The 25,692-nt window shown below is 40.2% G+C and overlaps 1 protein-coding gene across 3 annotated transcripts in view; it reads left to right on the forward strand.

The window, feature by feature from the left end:
• DMD (dystrophin) overlaps positions 1-25,692 on the forward strand; it is a 1,058,866-nt gene that overhangs the window by 341,753 nt on the left and 691,421 nt on the right. For all 3 annotated transcript variants that reach the window (XM_006881772.1, XM_006881771.1, XM_006881773.1), the window contains one exon: positions 22,138-22,327. In XM_006881772.1, coding sequence (XP_006881834.1) covers positions 22,138-22,327 — 190 coding nt within the window. The remainder of the gene's footprint in view (positions 1-22,137; positions 22,328-25,692) is intronic.

The raw sequence follows: 25,692 nt of genomic DNA on the forward strand, positions 1-25,692 counted from the left end.
CTGAGTTAGTTCACTCAGCATAATGCTCTCCAGTCCCTCCCAAGTTAGGTAATAATTTACAAAAGCATTGCTCCTGTGTGCTGCGTACTATTCCATTGTGTGAATGTACCATAATTTCTCAATCCATTTATTTGTGGTTGGGCATTTGGGCTGTTTCCATGTTCTTGTGATGGTGAATAATGCTGCTACAAACATTGGTGTACAAATCTCAGTTTGTGCCTCAGTTCTCATATTCTCAGGGTATATTCCAAGTAGTGGAATAGCTGGGTTTCATGGAATTTGTCTGCTCAGCTTTTTGAGGAAGGCAATTTTAACCTGTCTTACAGGTCTCTGTAGAGACTGTATAGGACTAGTCCAAAAGACATCATGCTGGGAGCAGTAGAGGGTCAGCGAAAGAGAGGACAGTCTTCTAATGAAATGGATGTAGCTTGACACAGTGACTTTAACAATGGACTCGAGAGTAAGTATGGTGCATGTTAGGGCAAGGCTCAGATCTGTTGTTCATAGGGTCTCTCTGTGTTGTAGCACCTAACAGCATAATACAGGACCACTATGAGTCAGAATCACCTCAACAGCAATAGGATTTCGGTCAGCTTAGAACTTTTGAAGAAAAAGTATTTTGATCCAACCATAGAGAATACGGTTTGTGTCACAAACATAGTGCTATTTCGTTAGCATATTGTTGAAGATTCATTCCTAGCACCTTCATATGTATTCACTTTTTAATTTTTAATAGCATGTACCTTTCGTTAATGGCATTTTTTTACTGTGCGTATTTTTTAGTTAAAAGGCTGTCCTTTCAGAAAGCTTACGTTTCAATAATAGTTTATTAACTATTCCCACTGTTTTCCCATTCTACACTAAATTCTCAAACTCTCTGTCATTTAAATAGTAATAATACACTTTTCTATTCCCTTACATACTTACACATCCCTGCAAGAATATATTTTACCATGTTTCCTTGAACTTAAGTCGTTGTCTAGGTTGAGAAATGCATTTACTCCTGCCAGCATGTTTATTGCTGTTCTACCAGAGCAACGTGGTGATTGTAAGCTTGCTCCCTGGAAGAGGAACTGGGCCTCAATTTTCAGCTAATTGGGAGAATCAGCCCAGAGTCGAGCACTGTCAGGCTGATTTGAGTCTTAAGATATGATGATGATGATTATGTCAAATGTAATCAAGAGTGTGGACTCTGAACTGACTAAAGGGCTGGCTGGTTTTAATTCAGGTTCATATATGAAGCAGACCTCTGGTTCCCTGATAGTCACAGCTGGCTGTAAAAGAGAGCCATTTTTAAAATGTTATTTTGTTCTCCACAGAGCTGTAGGGATCAGGGATTAGATGCGTGGGGGAAACATCCCTCAGTCTCTTCCTAAAACAAACAAGAAAAATTCTATTTATTTTTTGTATAATATTCTCCATCTTGAAATTTCCCTGAGGCTCTGTATCCCTGCTTTTCATCCTTAGATCCAATGGTGCCTGCTTTTTTTTGGTCTGTTGGCTTCAATACAGCAAATCCTTTGTAACATCTTCTTTACTATCATAAATTGTAGAAAATATGCTACCTGTACATGTAGGGTTTTTTTGGGGGGGCTCTTTATGATGCCCTGTCTTGAATAATTAAAAGGCATTTAAAGGACTCATTCATAGTAAGATAATGTATATTTCAATGTGTAAATTATTTCTCATGTGAGTATACTTTCATTAAAAAGATTTTGTTTTGGTGATTCTCTTTGGAAATTTTTTTGGTTTGTGTTTTTATTAGATTTTATTTTATTTGCATACAGTCATTCATGTACATTGTCATACATATTGTGCTTTGTACAATCATTCATATTTGTTGTATTTTAAATAATTAATTCCCATTGGTCTAGCCTTAGCATTTTAGTGATCCTGTACACCCATTCTAAATTGTAGCCCTCCTAAACTAAAAATAGTAAGAACAAAACTTGTTTACCCCAGGAACACAACTGACATTGTTAGAGAATTACATTGTGAACCAGGAGCACTGACTCTTAGTGCACTCAGTATTGGGCTCCATATCAGAAGGTTGGCAGTTTGAATCTATTAGCTGCTTAGTGGGAGAGACATGGGCAATCTCCTTCCAGTAAAGATTTTCAGCCTCAAACACTCAGACAGGTCACTGAGAGTTGGAATTGACTCAGTGATAGTGAGTTGGGGAAGGTTGTTTACTTGGTTGATTGAGAGGATTTTTGCTTTTTTATGAATGTGATGTCAACAAAAGAAAACTGACCTCTGACTTTGGTGTGTCCCGAGGTAATTTCTCTGACCAGCATTGGCCTCTGGCAGTGTGATCTCCTGCATTCCAAACTGGCCAAAGGCTGAAAATTCCTTGGATTTTCACAGCAGTTAGTTGCATTTCTGGAAAATTCTATGCGTATTATAACCTTGACAAAAATGTTTTCTGTGCACATGTAAAAGTACATTAAGTTCTGTTGTTATATACTGGTGAGTCGACACTGGTATATAGCTGACCCTCCATTGGGTTTTCAGAAGCTGTAAATCTCATGAGAGGAAATTGATCCTTTTTCTTCTGTGGTGAATTCTGCTGGTGAATTTGAGCCACATGCCTTTGGGTTGGGAATACAGCCTTACCAGGAAGCCACCAGAGCTCCATTAAGCTTTAGGTTCAGGCATTTGTCAACAGGTTTTCCAACTATATGAATGGCTAGTGGGACTTGGAAAAGTCCTATGGAACTTGAACAGTTCTCTCTGATGCAAAGCACCGCCATTCTCAGTCTCTGCTAACAGAACACCAGTAACACTCCTCAGTCCCTGTAACACTCTTCAGTCTGTAATAATCAAAATCTCACACCTATTTCCAGACTATCTCTTTGTTTGCCTCCCATATAATATGTTTAACATTCTCCAAATAAAAAAGGGATCTGTCAATTTACGTAATAGCATTGCAGTCTCTGAAAACCTAACCCATACATTGGTCATACAGTCGCCATTTTTTTTTAACATGACTAAGTGGAATGAGCAAATATTTCAGGTCTCTCTGCAGTATTGTCTAGTACAATCTTCGAACATTCTGTGGTGACTGTTACCATCAAAGTGTGTTGCCACTACCTTTCAATGGCTGTTCTTTATAAAAAAGTGATGATGTCATCCTTTTATTCTCCTTTCCTCCCCACACATGTATTAATTTCCCTCTGGTTGGAAGTTGACAATTGCAGTTATATTCTACATAGAAATTGTAGGAAATATAAATGTAACAACACAAGATACTCACTATGCTAAATGTTATGCACATGGCGACTACAAGAGAAACGCAAGGCCGCCTCCTGAAGAGATTAAACAGACAACATAGTAAAACAAACACAGATACACATGGAGAAAGACAGACGAATAAATAAAACCCTGATTATTTTTTGAGGCAAACATAATTTTTGCATTTGAAGAATGTCTAGACTGATCGGTAAGCAAAACGCAGCCATTTATTTTTATTTAATCAAGACATTTCACAAGATATTCCCTTATATTCTTGTAAGTTTGAAACATACTGGCTAGAAAGAAGGTAAATTGGATGACATAGAAGCTATTTCAGGGTTTTAAGTGAAAGATGTGGATCAGCGTCAAGTGGTGAAGGAAGATTTCTGGTGCTATGCAGTATGGTTCTGTTCTCATGCTGACACATCAGATGTGTTTTCTTTGGGTGGTGGTGGTTCTTTTCTTTCTTTTTTTTAAATGTCAGAACATGAGTGGAGCTACGGAAGATGCCCATCAAGTTTAATGGCTGATACACAGCAAGGATGGTGCATGATAAGAATGACAGAAGCTGAATGAGTATATGGACAGAATGATTCTCACTTTAGTTCTTGTTAGGTGCCATTGCGTTCAACAGGACTCATAGCAACCCTCTATGAACCCTGCCCTCTCCTGTGCCACCCACACAATCCCTGACATACTTGAGCCCATTGTTGCAGTCACCCTGTCAATCCATCTGGTTGAGGGTCTTCCTCTCACTTACCTCCATCTTTCCAAACAGTCCAGTACCCAAAGTATCTGAGATGAAGCATTATCTATCATCTTTGCCTCCAAGTAGCATTCTGGCTGTACCTTCTCCATATATGCTTTCTTGGCCATGCATGAGATGTTCAGTGCTCTTCTCCAGCATCACCACTCAAAGGTGTACATTCTTCTTCTGTCATTTTTATTCACTTTCCAGCTCTCAGATGCATTGCAAGTGATCAGAAAGACCATGGCCTGAATCAGGTGCACCTTAGTCTTGAAACGGATATCATTGCTCCTTAATCATTTGGAGAGGTCTCGAACTGCAGATTTTCCCAGTGCAATGTGTCTCCTCCTTTCTTGAGTGCTAGTACCAATTGTGATGAAGCTGCTGTCAGTTTTGATCTTTTCTCCATTTTTCATGATGTTGCCTATTGGTCCAGTGGTAAGGATTCGGAGTTTTTTGATACTGAGATGCAATCTTTGCTGAATGCTGCAGTGTTTGATCTTCTGCATTTACTGTTTCAAGTCTTGCTTATTTTCAGCAAGCAAGAATGATTCACAGATACCTTTTCGTAGATGCTCTCCCTGATTGCTTAGGGGGTAAGATGTTGTGTGGTCAACCTAGAAGCAGGTGGTTCAAATTTGCTAGCTTTTCTGTGGTAAAAAGATGTGCAGTCTCCTCCTGTGAAAATTATAACTTCTGGAAACCCACTAGAGGATCAGTTACGAGTTGATTCAGACTCGATGGCAATTAGTAGAATGGGATCCCTAGACTATAATCACACTTATAAGACATTTGCAAATTCACCAAAGTAATGGTTTGACTTTAACAGAAGTCACTTTTCCCTGTGTGCCCGCTACCAATTTTCTTTTTTCTTCAAAAAACCCACAAACTCATTGCTATGAAGTTGAAACTGACTCATAGCTGATCGGCCTGTGGGTTCTCCCCTTTCCCCCACAGAGGCGGTGGTGGATTCAAACCAGGAAAGCAGCTAACCTTTGGGTTAGCAGCAAAACTCCCTATGGGCTACAGCACCAGATACATGCCCTCCCCCTTCCTTTGTTTTGTAAGGTACCTAAAATATAGTGTATTTACATTCTTGGCAGAAGTGCATATAAAAATTCCAGAGAAAATCTGTTTTTGTGTAAGAGGAACAGAAATTCAGTCTGTGACATTTAAATACAATGTGAAATAGTCTATCATTTCACTTTCGCTGCTAGTTCAAAACTCGATGAAAAATACAAATACAAAAGATTTTGTAGCTACAGGGGGAAACCACAATATTGGCCATACAACTGCTAATTTTGGAACATTTTGGTTATACCTGTATAGCAAAAAGCCCATTATATAATCTATTTTCTGTTTTTTAAAAAAAGATGATCTGCCTACCTCTCCAAGTTATTGATTCAGCTGTAATATTGACGTGAACTCAATGTATAAAAGCAGTGACATTTTCTATACATATAAATTACAATTCCACAAATGCACATTAAGAAACAATTTCAGGCAAAAGTTCTTTAAGAACAAGGGTCTAGAGCCTTATTTTTAGAACATGTGCCTGGTTTTTGTAGCAGTTTATTGATTTAATTTAACTTACTGAGTTAAACACTAGAACATAGATGCTAGGAACTGTGATGTGAATCCTTGCCTCTAAGAAATTTATAATAATTTGATAATGTTAAGAATGCAGGGGTCTTTTAGAAATGGTAGATTTATAAGTAAGAAGATTCTTGATCCTGGATGAAGACCGCAGTTTTGTTCCTTTAGAGTTGTGTTACATGAAAAAAAAAAATCCTTATTAATGGTGGTTCTTTCACAGTTTTAATTGAGTTTATGGAAGACAATCAGTGAAACTGAAAGTATCAAATTCTTACCTAGACAAGGGTGCCCCTCCTAGTAAATAAAAGAAAGTTAGGAACTTTAAATCTCCATTATTTTGATAATCAAGCTCTTTGTAGTCTCACATCTTGTAAATCATAGCTGAGCCATAAAAATAAAATTAAAAGGGCTATTATTTTAGTATCTGTAAAAATTTAGTCATTTTGAAAGGTGAATTCTTTTCCCAATTGGTCTTACACAAACAAATTCATCTTACTATAAGATTATTTTACTGTTAGATTTCTAAAAGAGAAATGTTGACTTTTCCAATTAGATATTTCAGTGTAAAATATTTTCCCAAATTCATGAGCTTCCATATATTCTATGTATCATTAAATTACCATTATCAGAAGGTTCAACACCAACCACTATGTGTAAAATAATTCTCTATTATTTCATTGGCATTAAAATATCTGTGATGTCCTGGGTGGCTTTATTTTTAATCTTCATTATGATTTTTAAAATTTTTATTTTATATTAATTTGCTTACAAAGTGTATACATTGTGTTTCATGCTATTCTTCATTCACCTTGTGTTTCATATAATCACTCCTATTCATTATGTCTTATGGAAATAATCACCATTAGACTATGCCCATCATTACTCTGTCTTTTCAGGTCCCTGGTGGATCTTTCTAATTTCCTTTACCCTCTCCCTCTATTCACCAAATTGTGCGAGCCTGTGATTTTGCCCCTACCCATATTTACCCCTCTGCTTCCACCCTTTCCCCACTTGGGTCCCCATATATGTGTTACTAGTTACACTTCTATTTTTACAGTAATGGCTTTATGCAGTATTTGTCCTTAGGAGACTGAGTTAGTTCACTTAGCACAATGCTCTCCAGTCTCTCCTAAGTTATGTGGTTTGTTTTTTTTAAATCATTGCTCCTGAGTGCTGCATCGTATTCCACTATCATGTCATTTTTTTTAAGTAAAAGCCTTAAATCTCTCTCAAATTAAAAAAATCCATTATGTGTTTCTTAGATACCTGTTGCAGATGATAAGCAAAGGGATAATAATTTCTTTTGTCTTAACAAACACAGACTTTTAAAAAACTCGTAGACTTTGTAATTTTAGTTTATATAAAACAATTTTTTTAAGCATTTCAAAAACAAAACACTTCTTTGCCTTGGCGTTAGGACAGATGTATAGCTGACAGCCTTTGGTTTTGCAAGAAGAAAGAGATTGGCTATCTTTCTTCTGCAGAACCACTGGTGGTTTTCAACCTCCAGAGAGGCATGGCCAATATTCGCCATACGTACCTCACAGAGAGATTGCCATGTCTACCCTGAGACCTAACTTACAGTAGTTGTTGTTGTGTACCATCGCACCGGAACCAACCCATAGCTGATGTTCCAGCAGTATATCACACAGGAGAAGATTGTCGATCTTTCTTCTGAAAAGTGGCTGATGGATTTGAACTCCATGCCTTTCGGGTGGCAGCCCAATTCCTTGCCACAAAGCCATATAAGAGCTCCCTTTTAACAGAGTCTGTGAAAGTGAGTGTTTTCACTTTTTTGCAGCTCATCCAACCACCTTCATCATCAGTTTTCACCTCTGTACAATGGTCATGATCATAATTATCTTTCCCACTGGCATTATAAAGCTATTTAAAGTCAAAGGAAAGAGGACATATATGGAAAATCCTGAAAACTGAAGAACATTGTCTTTACACAAAAATATTTGAACCAAAAAAATTGCATTTTTAAAATAACTCTTTACGTATGAATCCTAAAGTTTTTTTATTGATATTTTAATGAAAGTTTATAAAGAACTTGGATTTCCATTCATTCATTGTTGTACATTTTCCTTCCTGCTCTTTCCTCCTCCCCAGTTCACTTTTCTCTTTGAAAAGAAAAAAAAGTCATTGTTATACAACCCACCTCCCCAGTCCACTTTACTATGCAGCTCTTATTCTGGCCTCTTGTCATGCAAATAATATCTAATCATATATTCATTTTACATAGTTCTCTCCCTCATCTGTTTCAACACAATGTACAATATTTATTCCCCTCTTTGTGTAGTTTTTCCCTAGCTCTGATGTCAGTCCTGTCTTATACCTGCATTAGGCAGTATTTGAGCTTTTGTGACTAAGATATTTCACTCAGCATAATGTCCTCCAGGGTCACCCATTTTGTATATATTTCGTTAGTTCCTTGTTTTTCACCGCTGCATAGTATTCCATTGTGTGAATATACCACAGCTTCTCTATCCATTTGTTTGTTGATGGGCACTTGGATTGTGTGAACAAACCAGCAATAAACATGGGTGTGCATGTATATGTTTGGGTGGTAGTTTAGAAATCCTCTGGTGGGTTTTCTGATACAGTTAATCGCACAGGAGGAGATTGCCCATCCTTCTCCCTCAGAGCAGCTAGGGGCCTTGAATTGCATGCCTTCAGGATTTCAGCACAGCTTCTTGCCACTAGAGCTCCCCCACCAGAGCTTCACATGAGTAGAAGAAAGTAAAATTCAAATGTTACATAGAATATAAATGTCTTTGTTAACAGTCTGTGCTAGAGGAAGAAATGACTATATTCAGGATATACATGCATATATTATTAATGTATGTCTTGAATATTGTATCAGTTCATAATTTTGTGTATATTTCCTTCAATAATAGCATTTTCTTGGTGATTTATAACACAAAAGCACAAATCCAAGTACATGAGTAAGAAAAGGCATAGTAGAAAGAACATTTTTTTTGTTAAACTATTGTCGCCTGATACTTTCTTTGTAGAAATGTCCCATTGTTTTCAGGAAATGTTTATAATTCTAGTATTTTCCATTATAGTTTCTGGAAAACAGAACATTTAAAAACATTGTTAGGGTAAAGAGAAACTTTATGGAATGGAATATAATGGTTTTTTTTGTTTTTTTTTTTTGTTTTGGAATATAATGTTTTTAAATTCCGTACATAATTCATGATGCCTATGCTTTCTTACTGTACAGGTAAAGACTAAACTAGGTAATAATCTCTTTATTGAAATCTCTATATCATTGAAGGAAATTTAAACCCACAGCTTCAAAACAAAGCTGTGTTGTATCTTTGGGAGAATAATTTTTTTTTTTCTTTAGAATGTGTGTTGCTTCTACACGTGTTAAAAAGTCATTCTCTGTTGTCTGGGGTGACGAAAGATGGGAATGAGTTTTCAGAGAACTAATCAGCAATATATGGGAACATTTAGGTCACGGTTTCCAATTAACTCTGGCGAGTTTGAGTAATTTAGTACTAGACCTCTGGAGAAAGGGAACGAGAACCTCGTTAATTCATATGTCGGTGAACAGCAAACTAGCAAATTTGCGTTGAAAATTATTCCCCCCCCCCCGTTGTATTGAAGCAAAGATGAACTCAAACTTTTCTGCTTTAACTGGGATAGGTAAGTATCTGTGTGTATGCGTATTGTGTGTGTGGTTTTTTTACCTATTGTTATTTGTTACATGTTGTCAAGTCACCTGTGACTCACAGTGACCATATGTACAGCAGCTCTGAAGCCTGCCCTGTCCTAAGCCAGTCTCACTGATTCCAACACACCTACCCCCATTGCTCTAGTCACTGTATCAGTCCATCTCATCAGGAATCTTCCTCTCTTGCACCTCTCCTCTACACTTCTGAGCATGATGTCCTTCTTTAAGGCCAGAGGCCCTAAGTAAGTGAGAAAATCCTAGACTCCAAGGAGAAACTTGGTTTCACTATGGATAGGTACTTATATATTTCCATGGTCCTGCTCTTGTTAAGTTATGTTAGTGTTCTACACATCTTTTTTGCATGATTCTACCCAAAAGGTGCCATGTACCTTATTTATATTGTTAGTAAATTATCAAGTCCCCTTGGTGGACAACGTACATCTCCTACTTTCACAGCCCTAATGAACCGTGGGGACTTCTGCTGACATAGTCTTTAGGGAGTTAGCACCACTAATCCCAAAATGGTACTTGCCCAGTACATTAGCAGATCCATGGGAGAAGTCTCCTCCAGTGTGATTCACGGCCTCTGAAAACTCACTGGTGGAGAGCCTATCAGCCAGTTCTAATGCAACAGAAGACAGTTTGCCGAGAACTGATGGTAACGGCAAGGTGTGAGACAGATTGGGCCGGTAGCTGAAAGATTGGCAGTTCAAATCTACTGGCCTCCCCTTGTTCCTCAGAAGAAATATGGGAATCTCCTCTCCTAGAGACTTACATCCTCAGAAACCCAGTGGAAGGCTTCCATGACTCAAAATTGACTCCACAGCAGTGGGAAGGGACTGGGATAAAGTGACAGAAAATTCTTTGTGCTACAATATGAAGGCCAAGATGCAAAGACATACCTTTCTCTGCATTCCTGTCTTACACCACACACACACAAACACACACACACACTCCTTTTCTTACAATGCTATCAGATCAGAGAGGAGTGGACAGTCAATACCTCTTCAAAGTTAGAACTTCTCGTCTAGGATGCCAGACTTGGGCTACAATCTGAGCTCCACCTCTGACTTGTGTGCGGCCTCGGGAAAGTCATTACAGTTCTTTCCCAATCAATCTCTCCAGTAGAGAAATGAAACCAGTGATTTATCTAAAAGGTTTCTTATTTTTATGAAAATCAATTCACCGGGTAAACTTTCCCTGGGCATCTGTCACTGTATTTTCTGCTAAAATCTAGCTACCTGATCTAGACTTCATTTGGGGGGAAAAGGGTGGGGGACTATATCAAGACCTGTTTATCAATTATTAGGCAAATTGAGTTAGAAGTTACTGAATACAGTGTGATGTGTGTTTACAACTGAGCTTGTGGTGGTTGTTGATTGCCATAGAGTCGAGAATGACTGACAGCGACCCTATGAACAAAAGGCCTGAAGCATTTCTAGAACTATCGTCATTTATCCAAGTTTATACTTTCCAGAGGCATGCTATTTAGGAAGTGGACGCCACTTCTTCTTCAAAGCTTGTCTTAAACTGAAGCTCCACCAAACACTGTCCACCAAGGGCAGCCTTTATGGCATTTGTGTCCAATGGCACAAGATTCAGCTTCATAGTAAACCCAGATTACCTCAGTGCAGCAAATTGACAGAGGAATATGGAACAATTTAGAAGAATATTCCTCCAAGATAAAGCTTGAATATGTTAATATAAAAATTCATTGGTTTGTAACTTTTGCCTCATTGGCATGAAACATAGATTTTTAACACATGATAAATATGGAATGGACACATGGATGGACGAATGAATGGGTGTTAGGAATGAGAGTACTGGATTGAAGCTCAAAAAGTGAGGTTTTGATTTGATGCTAACCTCTACAGAAGTTGAAGCCATTAGAGAGGAATGAAATGTGCAGTTGAACATCTCAAAAAGAGAAAAGTGAACTGGAGGTAGAAAAAGAATTAGAAAGACTTATGGTGACAGAATAACCCTTGTTTTAAAATATTTCAAGAGCTCTGTAAATTTCACCTTTGTTTCTGTGCTGTAGCTTAGAGCCTTCTTCCCTCACTTGATGGATGAAAACAAGTGTCAATAGCTTAATGACATGGAAAGAATATCATTCCATACTCTGCGGGTGATTAACAGGAGAAAGGAGAAATAGCCTCTCAATGCAAGACTTTCTGTGATAATGTTTCTAGGTTGGCGTCGCCCCCCCAAAAAAAAAACAGGTAAAGTCAGTCTAGAAGTTGTTACTAGAAAGGAAACTAAAGGTTATTATTAAGGATATTATTATTACTATTAAAGCTTATTATTAAGGAGGCATTATTAAATCCTTGTGCTTAGATTCATACTTCTCATTAGTGCAAATTACAAATGCAATTGCTAATGAATAGATGGCATCCTTTCTACGAAGTTATCTTTACCATTGTTGAGTTGATGTTGGGTACCATCCAGTCAGATCAAATTCATAGCTGACCCTCAAGCAGGTTTTCAGAAGAGATTGCCCATCTTTCTGCAGGGTAGCTGACGGATTAGAATCACGTGCCTTTGAGACAACAGTGTAACTTCCTACCACTAGGCCACCTGAATGCCCTTTTTATCATCCACCTAAGCCACCTGAATGCCCTTTTTATCATTATCTTCATGATTGGGTAACAAAATTCTAACAGTCCCTTAAGCATGGTGCAACATAATTTAATAAAAAGCACCTAAAGTCTTTGAAATGTAATTGATTTACAAGCACATTATTAGAGATTCTTTTGTGTCTAGGGAATTTGCATTTGGGGTTAACTCTGGTTCTGAGTAGTATGTAATATGGATCGAAACTATTTTGCTCTAATTGCAGGTGCGACTAAGTGACTCTGACCTACAACTGCCAAAACACCTTAGATTCATTGCCTTTGACGCAGAGCCACCTCATAGCTGACCCTCCAGCAGGTTTTCAGAGGCTGTAAATTGCACAAGAGGAGATTGCCCATCTCTCTCCTGAGGAGCTGCTGGTGTATTCGAACCACCAAAGAGGCAACTCCTTTGGGTTAGCAGCACAGTTGCCTGTGAACTACACTACGAACTGTCCATTGACTGACACCAGATAGACTGAAAAAGGGGAATAAAACAGTGCTTCTGTAATCCTTCTCCAACAAAATATCCAAGATAGGAGAGTGGCCACAGTGCAAGCAGCCAAGAAAGAATGATTCACAGTGTTTTACTTGATGGCTCAGTGCCAAAACCAGGGCACAGATGGGAAGTTCTGTGTAGCAGAAAACTCAGTACTGTGGCTCTCCCCAATTTGTCACACTTACAGAAACACCTGGGTAAAATAACTTCCATTTCAGGTCAGGATTTTTCCCCAAAAAAGAAAGTGTTCAATGTGTTTCTTTTGTTTGATAAAATTAAGTATATTCATATGCACACATGTATATAATTACCGAAGCTTAAGATTCCTCAGTACTCAAAAACACATTGTCATCTAATCAGCTGACTCACAGGGGAGCCTCCAGCAGGTTTCTGAGGAGGTGGCCCGTTGTTCTTCCATGGAGCCCCAGGGGTGGTTCAGACTGTGAGATGCAGAGTTTGGATTAGAGCATTGCCCTAGCTTAGTCCAGCAACTAGGACATCAGAGTGTTTTTCACTCATGATCTACCCCTGGAATTATGCTAGGTGAACAAACAGGTTTGTCCTGGAGAAGGTGAAGCCGAATGCTCCTTGTAGTCAAGGATTCTGAAGCTTTGTCTGACATACTTTGGGCATGTTGCAAGGAGGGACTGGTCCTTAGAGAGGGACATCATGTTTGGGAGAGTGGAGGGGCGGTGCAGGAGAGGAAGACCTTCGATGTGATGGATTGATTCTGTGACTGGAGTGGTGGGAATAAGTGCATTTGGGATGGCTAGGTTGGCACAGGATAGAACAGCATTTAGGGCTCTTGTATATAGGGTCACTATGAGTCGCAAGCGACTCAATGGCATATAACAACAACATTAATTAAGTTCTTCTGCCTTACCTTTAAAAATTATCTGTTCCACTTCCTTTTCACTTCTATTTTTGTATGAGTGGCCCAGAAATTGATGATACTCAACATAACATCTGCTGTCTTACGAAATATATCCTGAGATACCATGAAGGTGTGTATAAAGTGACAGGTTAGATTATGACTTATGTGATACCTACTGATAATATTCAGAAGAAAATAGACATTGTCTTAAAAAGACAATAAACATCCTAAACACATGCTCTCAGAGGGTTTCGTGCTTTATGCGCATCAAATCCCAAAAGAGCTCTGGTGACACAGTGGTTGAGGCATTCAGCTGCTAACCACAGGGTTGGTGGTTTAGCCCATCCATAAGGAGAAGAGGAAGTAATTTGTGTCTATAAAGATTTGTTGTTGTTTGGTCCCATGGGGTTGAGTACAACTCATAGCGAGCCTAAGAAAAACAAATCTGAATCCTGTCCTACCCCGTGCCATCCTCATCATGTCTGATACACTTGAGCCCAATGCTGCTGTCACTGTCAATCCATCTTGTTGGTGGTCTTCCTCTCTCTGACCGTCCTACTTTCCAAACATGGTATCCCTTTAAAGGAATAGCCTCTTCCTAGCAACATGCCCAGAGTATGAGAAGTGAAGCTGCACCATCCTTGCCTCCAAAGAGCACTCTGGCTGCACGTTCCTCAAACCATATCTGTCCAAACTTGTGGCAATTCAGTGGGATATTTAGTGCTCTTCTCCAACACCACAACTCAAAGGCATCAATTCTTTCGACATCCTTATCCGTGTCTAGCTCTCAGGTAACATAGCAAGTGATTGAAAAGCCTGTGACTAACAGCCTTGGAAATGCTGTAGAGCACTTCTAGTTGGTCCTCTAGGGTCACCATGAGTTGAAATTGACTCAGTGGCAGTGGGCCTGGTCTTGGTCAGGCAGATCATACCTAGATGGGCACCTTCTTGGAGGGTTAGAGGATTGCACTTAGCTTTAAAGAGCCAGCGTCATCAAAAGATACTTGGCTTTTTGCCAGGAAGAAGCTGTTACAGATAATACAAACCTGCATTATCTGTAACTCTCCTTAATGTTGATTGCTGAGTGTGAGAATGTTCCATCCAGTCCCCTTTTGAAGCCACATCCTGCTCAAGTAGTGTTACATTTCTCCCTGTATGTTTTACAGATCTTTGTCAAGCATGACAACTCAGTGGCAAAGTCCACCAGAAATCAGATCCTGAAAAGACAATGATTATCCAGGACATTTCTTGGAAAAGTGCTTTAGGGGGTAACACATAATAGAAGGAATGCAAGCCAAGTGAGATAGGATAGAAGCAGCACGCTGTGACCACCCTAGTGCCCCCTCCCTGTGAGGAGCACTAATGGGTGACGCTGAGCTTGTTGTCCTATCTTGACAAGTCATTTGTGAGTCAGAGTGACCCAGTAATCTTCAGAATTGTCTGCAGTCAGAGCAGTGAGCTAGGCTTATCATTAATCGTGCAGCCTACTTCGAGAGGAGGGATGACTTTGCACTATACAGTTCTCTTTATCGGAGGCCTGTTCTCAAAGTGAGCTGACAACGGGTGCAAGAAGTGTCAGCTTCACCAAGAGTCTAGGCAGCCTGCTGCAGCAGCCACTCAAATAGTTTGCAAAATTTGGTCACCAGCAGCCAGGATTCGGAAACTGTAGCATGTCCAGTAACACCTCTGAGACCTGGAACCTGTGTAAAACGGAAAGCGATCAGAGAAAAAGGCCAAAATCAAACTCATTGCCATGGGAGTGTCCGCACCAACTCAACAGAATACTCGGTGCCATGGAAGCACATTGCCACATCTTCTCTCCTGCAAACAGGTTTAAACTGCCAACATTTTTGTTAGCAGCCAAGTGGTTTAGCCATTGCACCACTGACTTCCTTCAGGACGCCCCAAATCTTTCCTTTGGTAGAAAGTGATGGAAAAGTGCTTCCTGTCAAAGGCAGAAGACATACAAGACTCAGAAAAACGAGGTCGTTCTGTCGAGGTCTGCCTCATTTCAGTGTATCACAGTCACCCAGACAGCTTGTCAAGCCATAACTGCTGGCATCTAGGGCACTCTGGTGGTTTAGTGGCAAGGAATCATGGTGCCAACACAAAGGTATGTGGTTTGAATTCACCAGGTGCTCCATGGGAGATACATAGGCATTCTCCTCCCCTGTGATTTGCCACCTCTAAAAACCCACTGGAGGGTTAACTCTGACTTGAAGGTATGCAACAACCATCCTTAGGTGCTCTGATTTAGTAGGGCTGAGAGCTGGGCAGTGTGTAAGGATGACAGAAGAATTGACGTCTTTGAACTTTGGTGTTGGAGAAGAGCACCAAACATCCCATGGACAGCCAAGAAAATGAACAGATAAGTCTGGGAGAGAGTACTGCCAGAGTGCTCTTTGGAGGCAAGGATGAGGAGACTTCACCCTCACATACTTAGGATGGAGGGCCTTTTCCTTGGAGAAGGACATGAGATGCTGGAAAGGGTAGAGGATCGACGAAGGAGAGGAAGACCCTCTACCAGGGGGATTGAGACGGTAACTGCTGCAGTGGGTTGTGTGTCAGGAAGTGTGAGGAAGGAACAGGATAGAACAAGGTTCAGATCTTTTGTTCATAGGGTCACTATGTGTCATACTCTGAACTCTACGGCATCTAACAGCAGCAACAACAAGGTGGGCCTCTGTGGTGTCACCTTTAGCGTGTCATGCTCCTGATCCAGAGTATAACAGGCGGTTCCAATCCGCCAGTGGCTCCATGGGACAAAGATGAGTAGTCTCCTTCTATTGGAATGTACAGACTTGGAAAGCTAATGGAGGATCACCATGACTTGGCAGTTTAAGCTGGAACCTGAAGATTTATTTCCACTTCTAACAAAATCTCGGATTAGACTGACACTTCTGATCCCTTGAGCACACCGTCCTTTGTTTTACAGGAATGATATTCCTGATGACCAGAGTGAAAACCTTTGAAAGTCAACGTATCAATCAGTAAAAACAAACACGCACAAACCCTTCAAACTCATTGCCCTCAAGTCTGACTGACCCATAACTTATCCACCAGTAGGACTTCTGAGGCTGTGAATCAAATGGATTTCAAGCATATCAAAGGTGATGAGGCTGGCATAGGTAGGACAGGTTTCAGATCTGTTGTTCATAGGGCCGTTATGGGTTGCACTTGACGGCACCACCTAAAGGCAACTACGAATCTAATGGGAGGAGATGGCCCATCCACCTTTCTCCCTCAGAGCCTCTGAGTGGGTTTGAACTGCTTCCTATGGGCTAGCAGCTCAAGCTCCCTACAGACTACACCATCTGAGCTCCCTTGCAGCAATGGATTTGAGCTTCGGGGAGATCCCCTAGTCACTACTCCATCAAATTATCAGCTAAGTCTGTACATTGCTGAGCTGGAATCTGAAAGCACTTAGCCAGTCCTGTAGCTTCTCTTTGTAAAGCATCCCTTTTGCTTCTAGTATCTGGTCCTTTGTTGTTTTTAAAGTTTAAATCTACAATCTTATAAAACAGACAATGGAATTAAAAATTTAAAAAAAAATCCCGAACACCAAAAAAACAACAAACACCCAACAGTAACAAAGTCCTAAGATCTTTAATTCTGTCCTAAACCAATTTGTGTTTTCTTTTCTGTGATTCTTATTTTTGACATGTTTTGTTTCTTGCATAGACCATTGAAAGCTATCTCATTAAGGACCATGAAAAGCTCTGGCCTCCACGTGGGGCTACTTTGACTTCACAGATAGGGAACCTGAGCGTTCTTGATTCCTCCCTAGTCTAGACTTGGCACAATTTTGAATTGTGGGGATAGGCGTACATCCATGGATCCCAGGAGAACGGATGTTGCCTGGAAACTCCCACACGAGCAGAAAACAGTCAGCTCATATGTGATCAAAGAGGCCTGCAAAGGAGCTTGTTTGAGGCCATTTTCTGTTGGTGCTGCCATTGGATTTTTAAAAAATTATTTTCCAAAGTGGAAATTATTCTGCCTGATGCCGTCAATATTTGAGACTGCAAGGGGATCATTTAGGAAAGCGGGGCCTCCCAATTCTGAAAGCGTTACTGCTCTTCCCTAAGGGCCTAATTTACAAAGCAGTTGACTCACTGGTAGGATTTGGCTGAAAATCTCATTGTCTCAGTAGAACTCTTTCATCTGATTTATGTGCCTTGCATTTTACAAATAACTCTTGGAGAGTTATTTACCAGCAACTGGAAGCAGAGGGTAAGTGGTGTTTCTAGCTTGGGAACAGAGGAGCAAAGAGGCCTCACAATGATGATGAAGCTGATGAAACCCAATGCCTAATTCTCTAAGCTTGCCTCTGCCATGAAAGAGTTCTCCATTGGCCTTTTATTTTGTGTGAAATTGGTGTATGTTCAAAAATAATGTTGCTGTCCAGCCCTGCATTTGTCTTCTGCAATGTGACACTTGATTTCTGTCCCACATTTTGGCCGAGAGATGGATTAAGCCTCAGCGATTTCAAACACCAAAGCCAACCAAGAAATATTAGCTTGAACTGGACGAGATGCTGTGTTTGTAGGTCAGAGCGGTCAAATGTCAGCAGTTTTACACGGTCTGACCTGAGTATTTCATGGCAGATTGGAGCAATAAGATTCCCAGCGCTGTGGGCATGATTCTGAATTCTGAAAAACATAGTAATAATAAAAAGTAGATAGGTAGAAAACAATTTTACTCTTTCTGGCTGCAGTGGTTGTTTGAAAACTGGATAAACAGAGAGCTAGCAGGCCAGGCTCACCCTTGACCTACCTGAGACTGAATTAACTACCTTTTTGCATAATTAAAACACTGTGCATACCTTTCAGGTAGGAGATATTAGTGTCAATTTCTATCTCCCTCTCTCTCTCTCTTTCCCTCCCTCCCTTTCCCTTCCTTCCTCTCTCTCTCCTGTGTGCGCATATTACCATCTCTCTTTCTCTTAGCGATTTTTAAAATTTTATATTGATTTGCATTCAAAATTCATACAAATTGTGTTTCATTCATGTATATAGGGTTTCACACATTCCTTCATTCGCACTGCGTTTCATAGGATCATTCCCGTACATTACCATTGATCTATGCCTACTATTACCCCATCTTTTCCAGCCTTCATTGGATCTTTCCTAATCCCCACACCACCACCACCAAACTATGGTATCCCAGTGACTTCCCTTCCTCCCTCCCTCCATTTTGCCCCCCAGCCCCATTCTCTTCCCATTTTGGGCTTTTATACACTTACTATTATTATTCATTTTAATGAACATTTACAGAGATTTTGGATTTCCATTCATTGTTGTACTTTCATTGTTACACATTCCCTCTTCCTGAGTCCCCTCCACTATGCATCCTTTGTTCTGGACTCGGGTCATGACCATAACACCTAATCCTATATCCCTTTTAAACAGTTCTCTCCCTCATCTGTTTCAATGCAGTATACATAATTATAGTTGCCCCTCTCTCCCTCATCTGTTTCAATGCAGTATATATAATTATAGTTGCCCCTCTATATTCACCTTAATGGTCCAGAACCAACTCACAGCTGACCCTCCACTGGGCTTCTGAGGCTTAATTCACATGAGATACTGTCTCTATTTCCCCATAGAGTTCCTGATGAATTAGAACTGTCAGAGAGGTAGAGCTTTATGAATTACCAGTGTAATTATCATTGTAACTCTATGCCACAGAGCTCCCCAGAGTTGATCTGTTACTGTTGTCAGGTGCCGTTGAGTTGACTACAATTCCTATCTCCACCATACTTGTGCTCATCATTGTAGTTCACGTGTCACTCCATCCCATTGAGAGTCTTCCACTCTGGACTCTCAGCCTTTCCCAGCATATGATCTTTATCTAAGCACTAGGCCCTCCCCCTCCTGACAGCATCCTCAAAGTATGCAAAATAACATTTTAGTAGGGAATGGCAAAGGAAACGCTAAAAAGGTAAAGAAATCAGAAGTTGTTCTGGACAGTGGTGTGAAATGGTGACAGAACAACATAAGGGAAACAGAATCAGCTTTTAAAAAATGGGATAACAAGAGCAGGCCCCAAGGGCCACTACAAATCCATCAGGAACTGTGTGTCACCGTAATGCCGAGTAAACTTGGCCCCCACTGAAGATAGATAGATAGATAGATAGATAGATAGATAGATATAGATAGATATATATATATACACACACACACACTCTCACTCTCTCTCTCTCATATGTAAGATAAGGATAGAGTCATGCTTTCCTGACCCATTGATAGTTCTTTCCCTTGCTCTCACCCAATGCCAGTGTCTTTGTTATAGCAGTGTCTTATATCCGAGTCAGAACTATCTAACTCTTACTCAAAGAGGCCCCTGGGCACATTTGGCAGTCATCCCCTTGACATTTCCACCATCCTTGCCTCTATCAAGAACCCTCGTTGCGCTTCCTCCAAGAAAAACCTGTTTGCTCCATTGGCAGTCTCTGGGATACTCACTCATGTTTGCCACCACCACAGTACAAACACAGCGACTCTTCTTCAGTCTTCCTTATTCATTGTCATACTTTCAGATGCATGGGGGGAAATAGAAAATATGTTGGCTTTAATCCTGTGCATCTTATTCTTGAAATTTATCCTGACTCTTGAGCACTTTAAAAAAAAAAGAAAAAAAAACCAAAAAAAGTGACAAAACACCGAAATCCTCAGACTTACTGCCCTCCAGTCGAAATCAACTCATAGCTCACTCCTCAGTAAATGTTCAGAGGCTGTGAATCACATTACACAGGAGAAGATTTCCATCTTTTCCGCTCAGAGCCACGGGTGGACTCCAGCCACCAGAGTGGCACGACCTTTGAAGTTAGCAGTGCTAACTCCCTCCAGACTATACCACCAGAGCTCCGTTTAGCACTTCAGAAGTTGATGCACAGCATAGGGCAATGTTTACTTTTCCCCAATAGCTGCGTTCTCATAAACCTATTCTGCCCTTCACTGGTTAATGCAGACAGAAGATTTTTATCCAGTATGAGCACAGAAACTGCACTGTGGAAGACTGTGTGCTCAGCAAAAACCTCACCCATGATGAATAAACAGCCCTTCTGGGGGCTTTGCTGCCGGTAGCTTGGCAGGGGTTGTTTATTGCCTGGTTTGCACATCCCATGATAAACTTGCTGCTGAAATAAATTGCAGTTTTGCATAATTATTGACAATCACCTCTTAACAAGCAGTGTGTATCATATTCAAGTGTTCAATTTTTTTAAAATCCATTTTTAGCTTATGTTTAATCCCAGAAAGTGTTTGTGTAGTAATAGAAGGCAAATAAAGCATTTAAATAGAGTACTAATTTCGTCCTTGCAGACAAAATTTACCTGACTCTCTTTAGATGGGACTGTTGCTGCCTAAGGCAATTTTCCCTCCTGCACTCTTATTATAGACATGTTTGCTGAGGGCATATGTGTGTGTGTCTCACATACAGGCATTCTGATCTCTAGCATCAGAAAATCAAAATATTCTTTTAGATTTCTGTTCCATTAGTGAATTTAGAGGAATGAGAGAATGAGATGTTCGGGGGAGAGAAGTAACATTTTTTATTTTTTTATAATGGCTTTAATTCATGAAGGGGGCATAGTCCTTGGTAAGTTGCACTGCTAACTCAAAGGTTGCACTCAAATCCACTGGCAGCTTCCCAAGAGAAAGAAGGGGAACTCTCTTTCCTTTATGATTTACAGCCTCAGAAACTCCGTGGAGGGCTGGTATGAGTCAGTGGTGAGTCAAAAGCAGTGAGTGTGAGTTCATGAGAGGTCTTCAGTAATCTTGCTGTGCAAGTCCACCCACAGAAAGGTCTGGCAATCTACTTCTAAACAGATGTCCATTGTAAGTCCTATAGAATACATTTCGACTCCGATGTACTAAGACATGCACCTGATATTGTTGTATTGATAGTGTAATCAGTTGGAATTAACTAGACGACAACTGTCTGTGTGTGTGTAGTAAATGTGATGTGCTCAACTTTAGATGAGTTCGTGTATTTTAATTCTATCATGGCAACAGGCATAGCAAATGAGAAACTGAGAAGAGTGATTAAGTAACTTAACGTATCACCCAACTCCTAAGGAGCATTGGGTTTTGAGCCTACAGCTGTGTAGTTTTTAAGACTCTAGTTCTCTACTTTTCCTATATATTTTCTTTTGGAAAATATTCTCAGTTCTATGACCATCGGGCACTGAAAGCTAACACAATAATAATAATAAACCAGTGTCATAGATAATGACACGTTACTCTATGGTTTCAAAGAAGTATTCTTTCTGTGTTTGTCCCATTTTCCTTCTTTGCCCTTTAATCTCCTTTATTTTTCCCTCCAGTGTTTAACTTTCCACCCAAGTTTCATATTTTCTTGACTGTTTTCTTTGCCTTTCCAATCCTCGTTGCCTGTCTTGGAGTGACATCAAAGAATGCATAGTGTAGGCATTGTAGAGTTTTACCTGTAAAGATAAGTTTCAACTCTGGTAGCCCATTAAAGTTAAGCTTTCAAAATTAATCCTCAAAAAAAACCTAGAACATTAAAAATTGGTACTGCTTTTGAAATTCCATTTCCTGTGGTCCAAAATTTCTGCTATCTTTAACGCCTTTGGCGGTGGAGGATTTGTAGAAATCTGCAATTATCAGTCCTTGTTTAATAGATACTCTCATGTGCTTTGCCTAATGCAGAAGCCCAAGTAAAAGGGAAGTAAATGAACTGCAAGATGTTCTAGTTCTTCTTCTCCTTGTTGTTGTTAAGAGGAGTTTTAGCCACTGCCCACTCATTGGTTGAGATCATAACAGTACTGTCCCTCCATCTCCATTAGCTCTCTTCATGGGTTCTGTTGGGTACATCATTGTGATACTGGAGGAGAACTGCATTTGGCTGTTTGTTTCTTTGCAGAGTGAGTGAGCGAGAGGCAGCTTTGGAAGAAACTCAGAGACTGCTGCACCAGTTCCCCCTGGACCTGGAGAAGTTCCTTGCCTGGCTCACCGAAGCTGAGACAACAGCCAATGTCCTGCAGGATGCCACCCATAAGGAGCGGCTTCTGGAAGACTCCAAGGGCGTAAGAGAGCTGATGAAACAATGGCAAGTAAGTCAAGCATTTCCACTTTAGCTTTCTTGTGAATCCGGCCGAACAATTCTTGGCATTTTGTTCCTAGTCGCACTTATAAGTGATGTGGATAACAAACAAGAATGAGTTCTACTACTTTTTATATAGAAGCATTTGGACAAGGAGGAGAATGGAAAGTTATTTGTTTCCTTTTGACCCCTGCTCTTCCTGGACAGCAGGTATTTTTGACAAGGACGCTCACCCATTGTTGGCGAGTCTGAACTTGCTCATAGCTTTTCAGAGGCTCTTAAGTCCCAGGGGAGAAGAATGAGGATGACGTTCATCTTTCTCCTAGGAGCTGCAGGTGGATTTGAACCACCAGAGAAGGCCCAGCCTTTCTTTTTAACATTTGACAAGGACGATATGCGTATGAATTGTCCAGGAGCTCGCCCCTCCTCCTACACTTTAGTTATCTAGGATTGTTGTTGCCTCTCCATGAACAATTTTGTGGCATTGACTAGGTTCTTGGAGTTGTGCCACCATTGTGGTCTTTCTTCCTTGCTGTTCCTCTTCGTCGTTCACTTCCCTTTCCCCCTCCCGTCTTGAACTCCTTGTTTTGCTCGGGTACTCATGTGCATAGAGAAGATGGCAGTGGCAATTTATTGCTTCCTCTTGAGTTTATCATTTCTGCTTTATCTCCTCCCCTGACCCTGCCTGCTCCTCGACAGTGTGCGTTGAGTCGGTTTTATCGCTTGCAGGTAGTTTGTTGGTAATGGTACCTGACTTTATCCTTGAAGATGTCTCCTGCTGCATGTGATAGACTGTAAAAGCAATGCACATATAGATTGTAGTCACTCATAGATGAATGGTGAGACAATCTACTGCTATAAATTTTTTTCCCTGTGATATTTCATAAGTAAAATTTTATTTCACTTTATAAGTGCCTGTAAAACCACCTAGGTTGTGTATACGTGTGTGTGTGTGTGTGTGTGTTTCACATTTTCTCTTCAGCCATGTTAGGAGAATAGTAAAATTTTACTTATGTGGATATTTTTAGCATATCACATTACCCTGGAAAAACATTAATCAAATCACTAAGAAAATAATTTGAAACTAGAGGTTGAGTAAAAATGCCCTCTAAAATTTTCTCTTTGAGCACTGCATCTATTTCACATGTGCATTGTCCTTATATCTGCAGTACAATGTAATGAAGGTTTATGCTTAAATTTCTGATGCTCAGAGACCGAAACATTTAGAGTCACCAAAGAAAAAGAAATATTCTTATATCCTAACTACACTTACTATGAAAGAATGGAGGATAAAAGACATTTTGTGTTTAGATTTCTGATCTTGTTAAAAAACAGAGATTATCAACTAAACTTCTTAGTGTTTGCTATTATTATTATTATTCATAAAAACATATTCCTTTTCAAAAGCTCCATTAGAGTTCCTGAAAACCTTAAGGGCATCATTTCCCCCATAACCATAGTGGGACTAAGGATCCAAAATGGTTTAAAAACAGAGACAATTTCTCATTCCCTCTCAGTGAATATTGTTGTCTTTTGGGTTTGTTGTGTATAATTTTTTTTTCTCCTCTGTAAATTCTGGTTGCCTGCAGTTTAAAGTACATTTTATAGATAAAGGATGACATTTATAGCCAGCTAGAACTTTTAGTTAGATAGTTGAATAATGGCTCATTGATGAAAGATTTGGACGTGCCATGGCAAAACCTGTAAACGACTGGAACTATCGATTATTGCTAATGGTGCCTTTTCCATGGTTAGTATTGAATCAAGATACAGGCTTTAAAAGCATCAAATGGAAATGCCAAATGTAAAAGTAAATAAAACAGCATAGCTTTGGAGATTACCTGCAATTTCAGTATTTCAGCTGAATGGAAATGCTTGCTTGCTCCCCTCTGAGCATGAATTTTCATTTTGAACAAAAGGATTTTTCTAGAATAAGCATGCAAGGGAAAAGTGTAATGGTATGCCTCTTCATTTCATTTGAAAAAGCAAGTTGCATTGTTTGATTCAGACTGTAGAGCAAGAAGAGTTCTTACGTATTCATTTAAAAAAACAAAACTGCAAATGCCCCTCCAGAGAAGCATCTCTCTCAAGATTCTTATATATGTATCCCTGCCTCCCTCCCTCCCTCAAAGTCGTGATGAGTTGTTGTTGTGATGTTGTTAGTACCATCCAGAAGATAAAGACTCATAGTTGACTCTCCAGTGGGTTTTCAGAGGTTGTAAATCACACAGGAGGAGACTGACCCTCTATCCCTCTCAGAGCAGCTGCTGAATCCGAACCACATGCCTTTGGGTTAGCAGTGAGATATTTTACAAATGCTGCTGAAGGAAGTTAACGTTGTGAACCTTCACAAAATGTTTTTCTCCGTATCTGTCAAAGAGTTGTTTTGTATAAAGGGAGCTCTGGTGGTTTAGTCCATAAGGTGCTGTGCTACTAACTTGAAGGGTGTACCTCTCCGGTGGTTCACATCCACCAGCAACTCCAAGGGAGAAAGATGGGAAATCTCCCATGTGATTTACAGCCTGATTCGCCTGTTGGAGGTCAGCTATGAATCAGTTCTGGCTAAATGGCAAAGAATTAGAGTTTTGCTGAACTGCCTATCACTCAATCCATAATCGTGCCACAGGAAGTTTAATTATCATAACAAAAATCATGGTGCATGGATTCGGCAAGCTTAGAGAAGATTGCAGTAGAATTACCACTTTTCATCGTGGGGACCTGGGTTTGATTCCCACCTAATGTACCTCATGCACAGTTACTAGCATCTGTTATTGGAGGCTAGCATGGTGGCTGTGATGCTGGACAGGGTGCAGTGGAGCTTCTAGACTAAGACAGGCTAGGAGAACAATGCTGTGGCTCTCCTTCTGCACATGAACCAGTGAAAATTGTTTGGAGCACAAAAGCCAAATCATATAACTGGTCTGGGGGCGGGGTGCAAGACCAGGCAGCATTTAGTTCTGCTGCACACTGGGTTTCCCTGAGAATGAATTAATAGACTAGAGGGAAACTAAGAACAGGAAGCATACCTGCATTGACTAGCATATGGTTCCTGAAAGAAATCCATCTGATTCTTTCCTTTCTGAAGCTATTAGAATGTCCCCATTATGTTGCTGCTGTTGTAAGATGTGAATTACTCAGACTCATAGCAACCCTACGTACAGTGAATCTAAACCTTACTCAGTTCATCCTAACAATCTTCACTGTACTCAACTTCATTGTTGGGGTCACTATAGCAGTTGATCTCACTTTGAAAGTGTCCCTCCCCATTTCTCTTCCACCTTTTCAAGCATGTTGTCCTTTTCCAGAGACTGGCCTCTCCTGTCAACATGCCCAAAGTATGTAAGATGAAGTCTCACCATTCTTGCCTCCAAGGAG

This window comes from Elephantulus edwardii, unplaced genomic scaffold (assembly GCF_000299155.1).
Source record: "Elephantulus edwardii isolate Elephantulus edwardi_28Jun2011 unplaced genomic scaffold, EleEdw1.0 scaffold00016, whole genome shotgun sequence".
Classification (NCBI taxonomy): domain Eukaryota; kingdom Metazoa; phylum Chordata; class Mammalia; order Macroscelidea; family Macroscelididae; genus Elephantulus; species Elephantulus edwardii.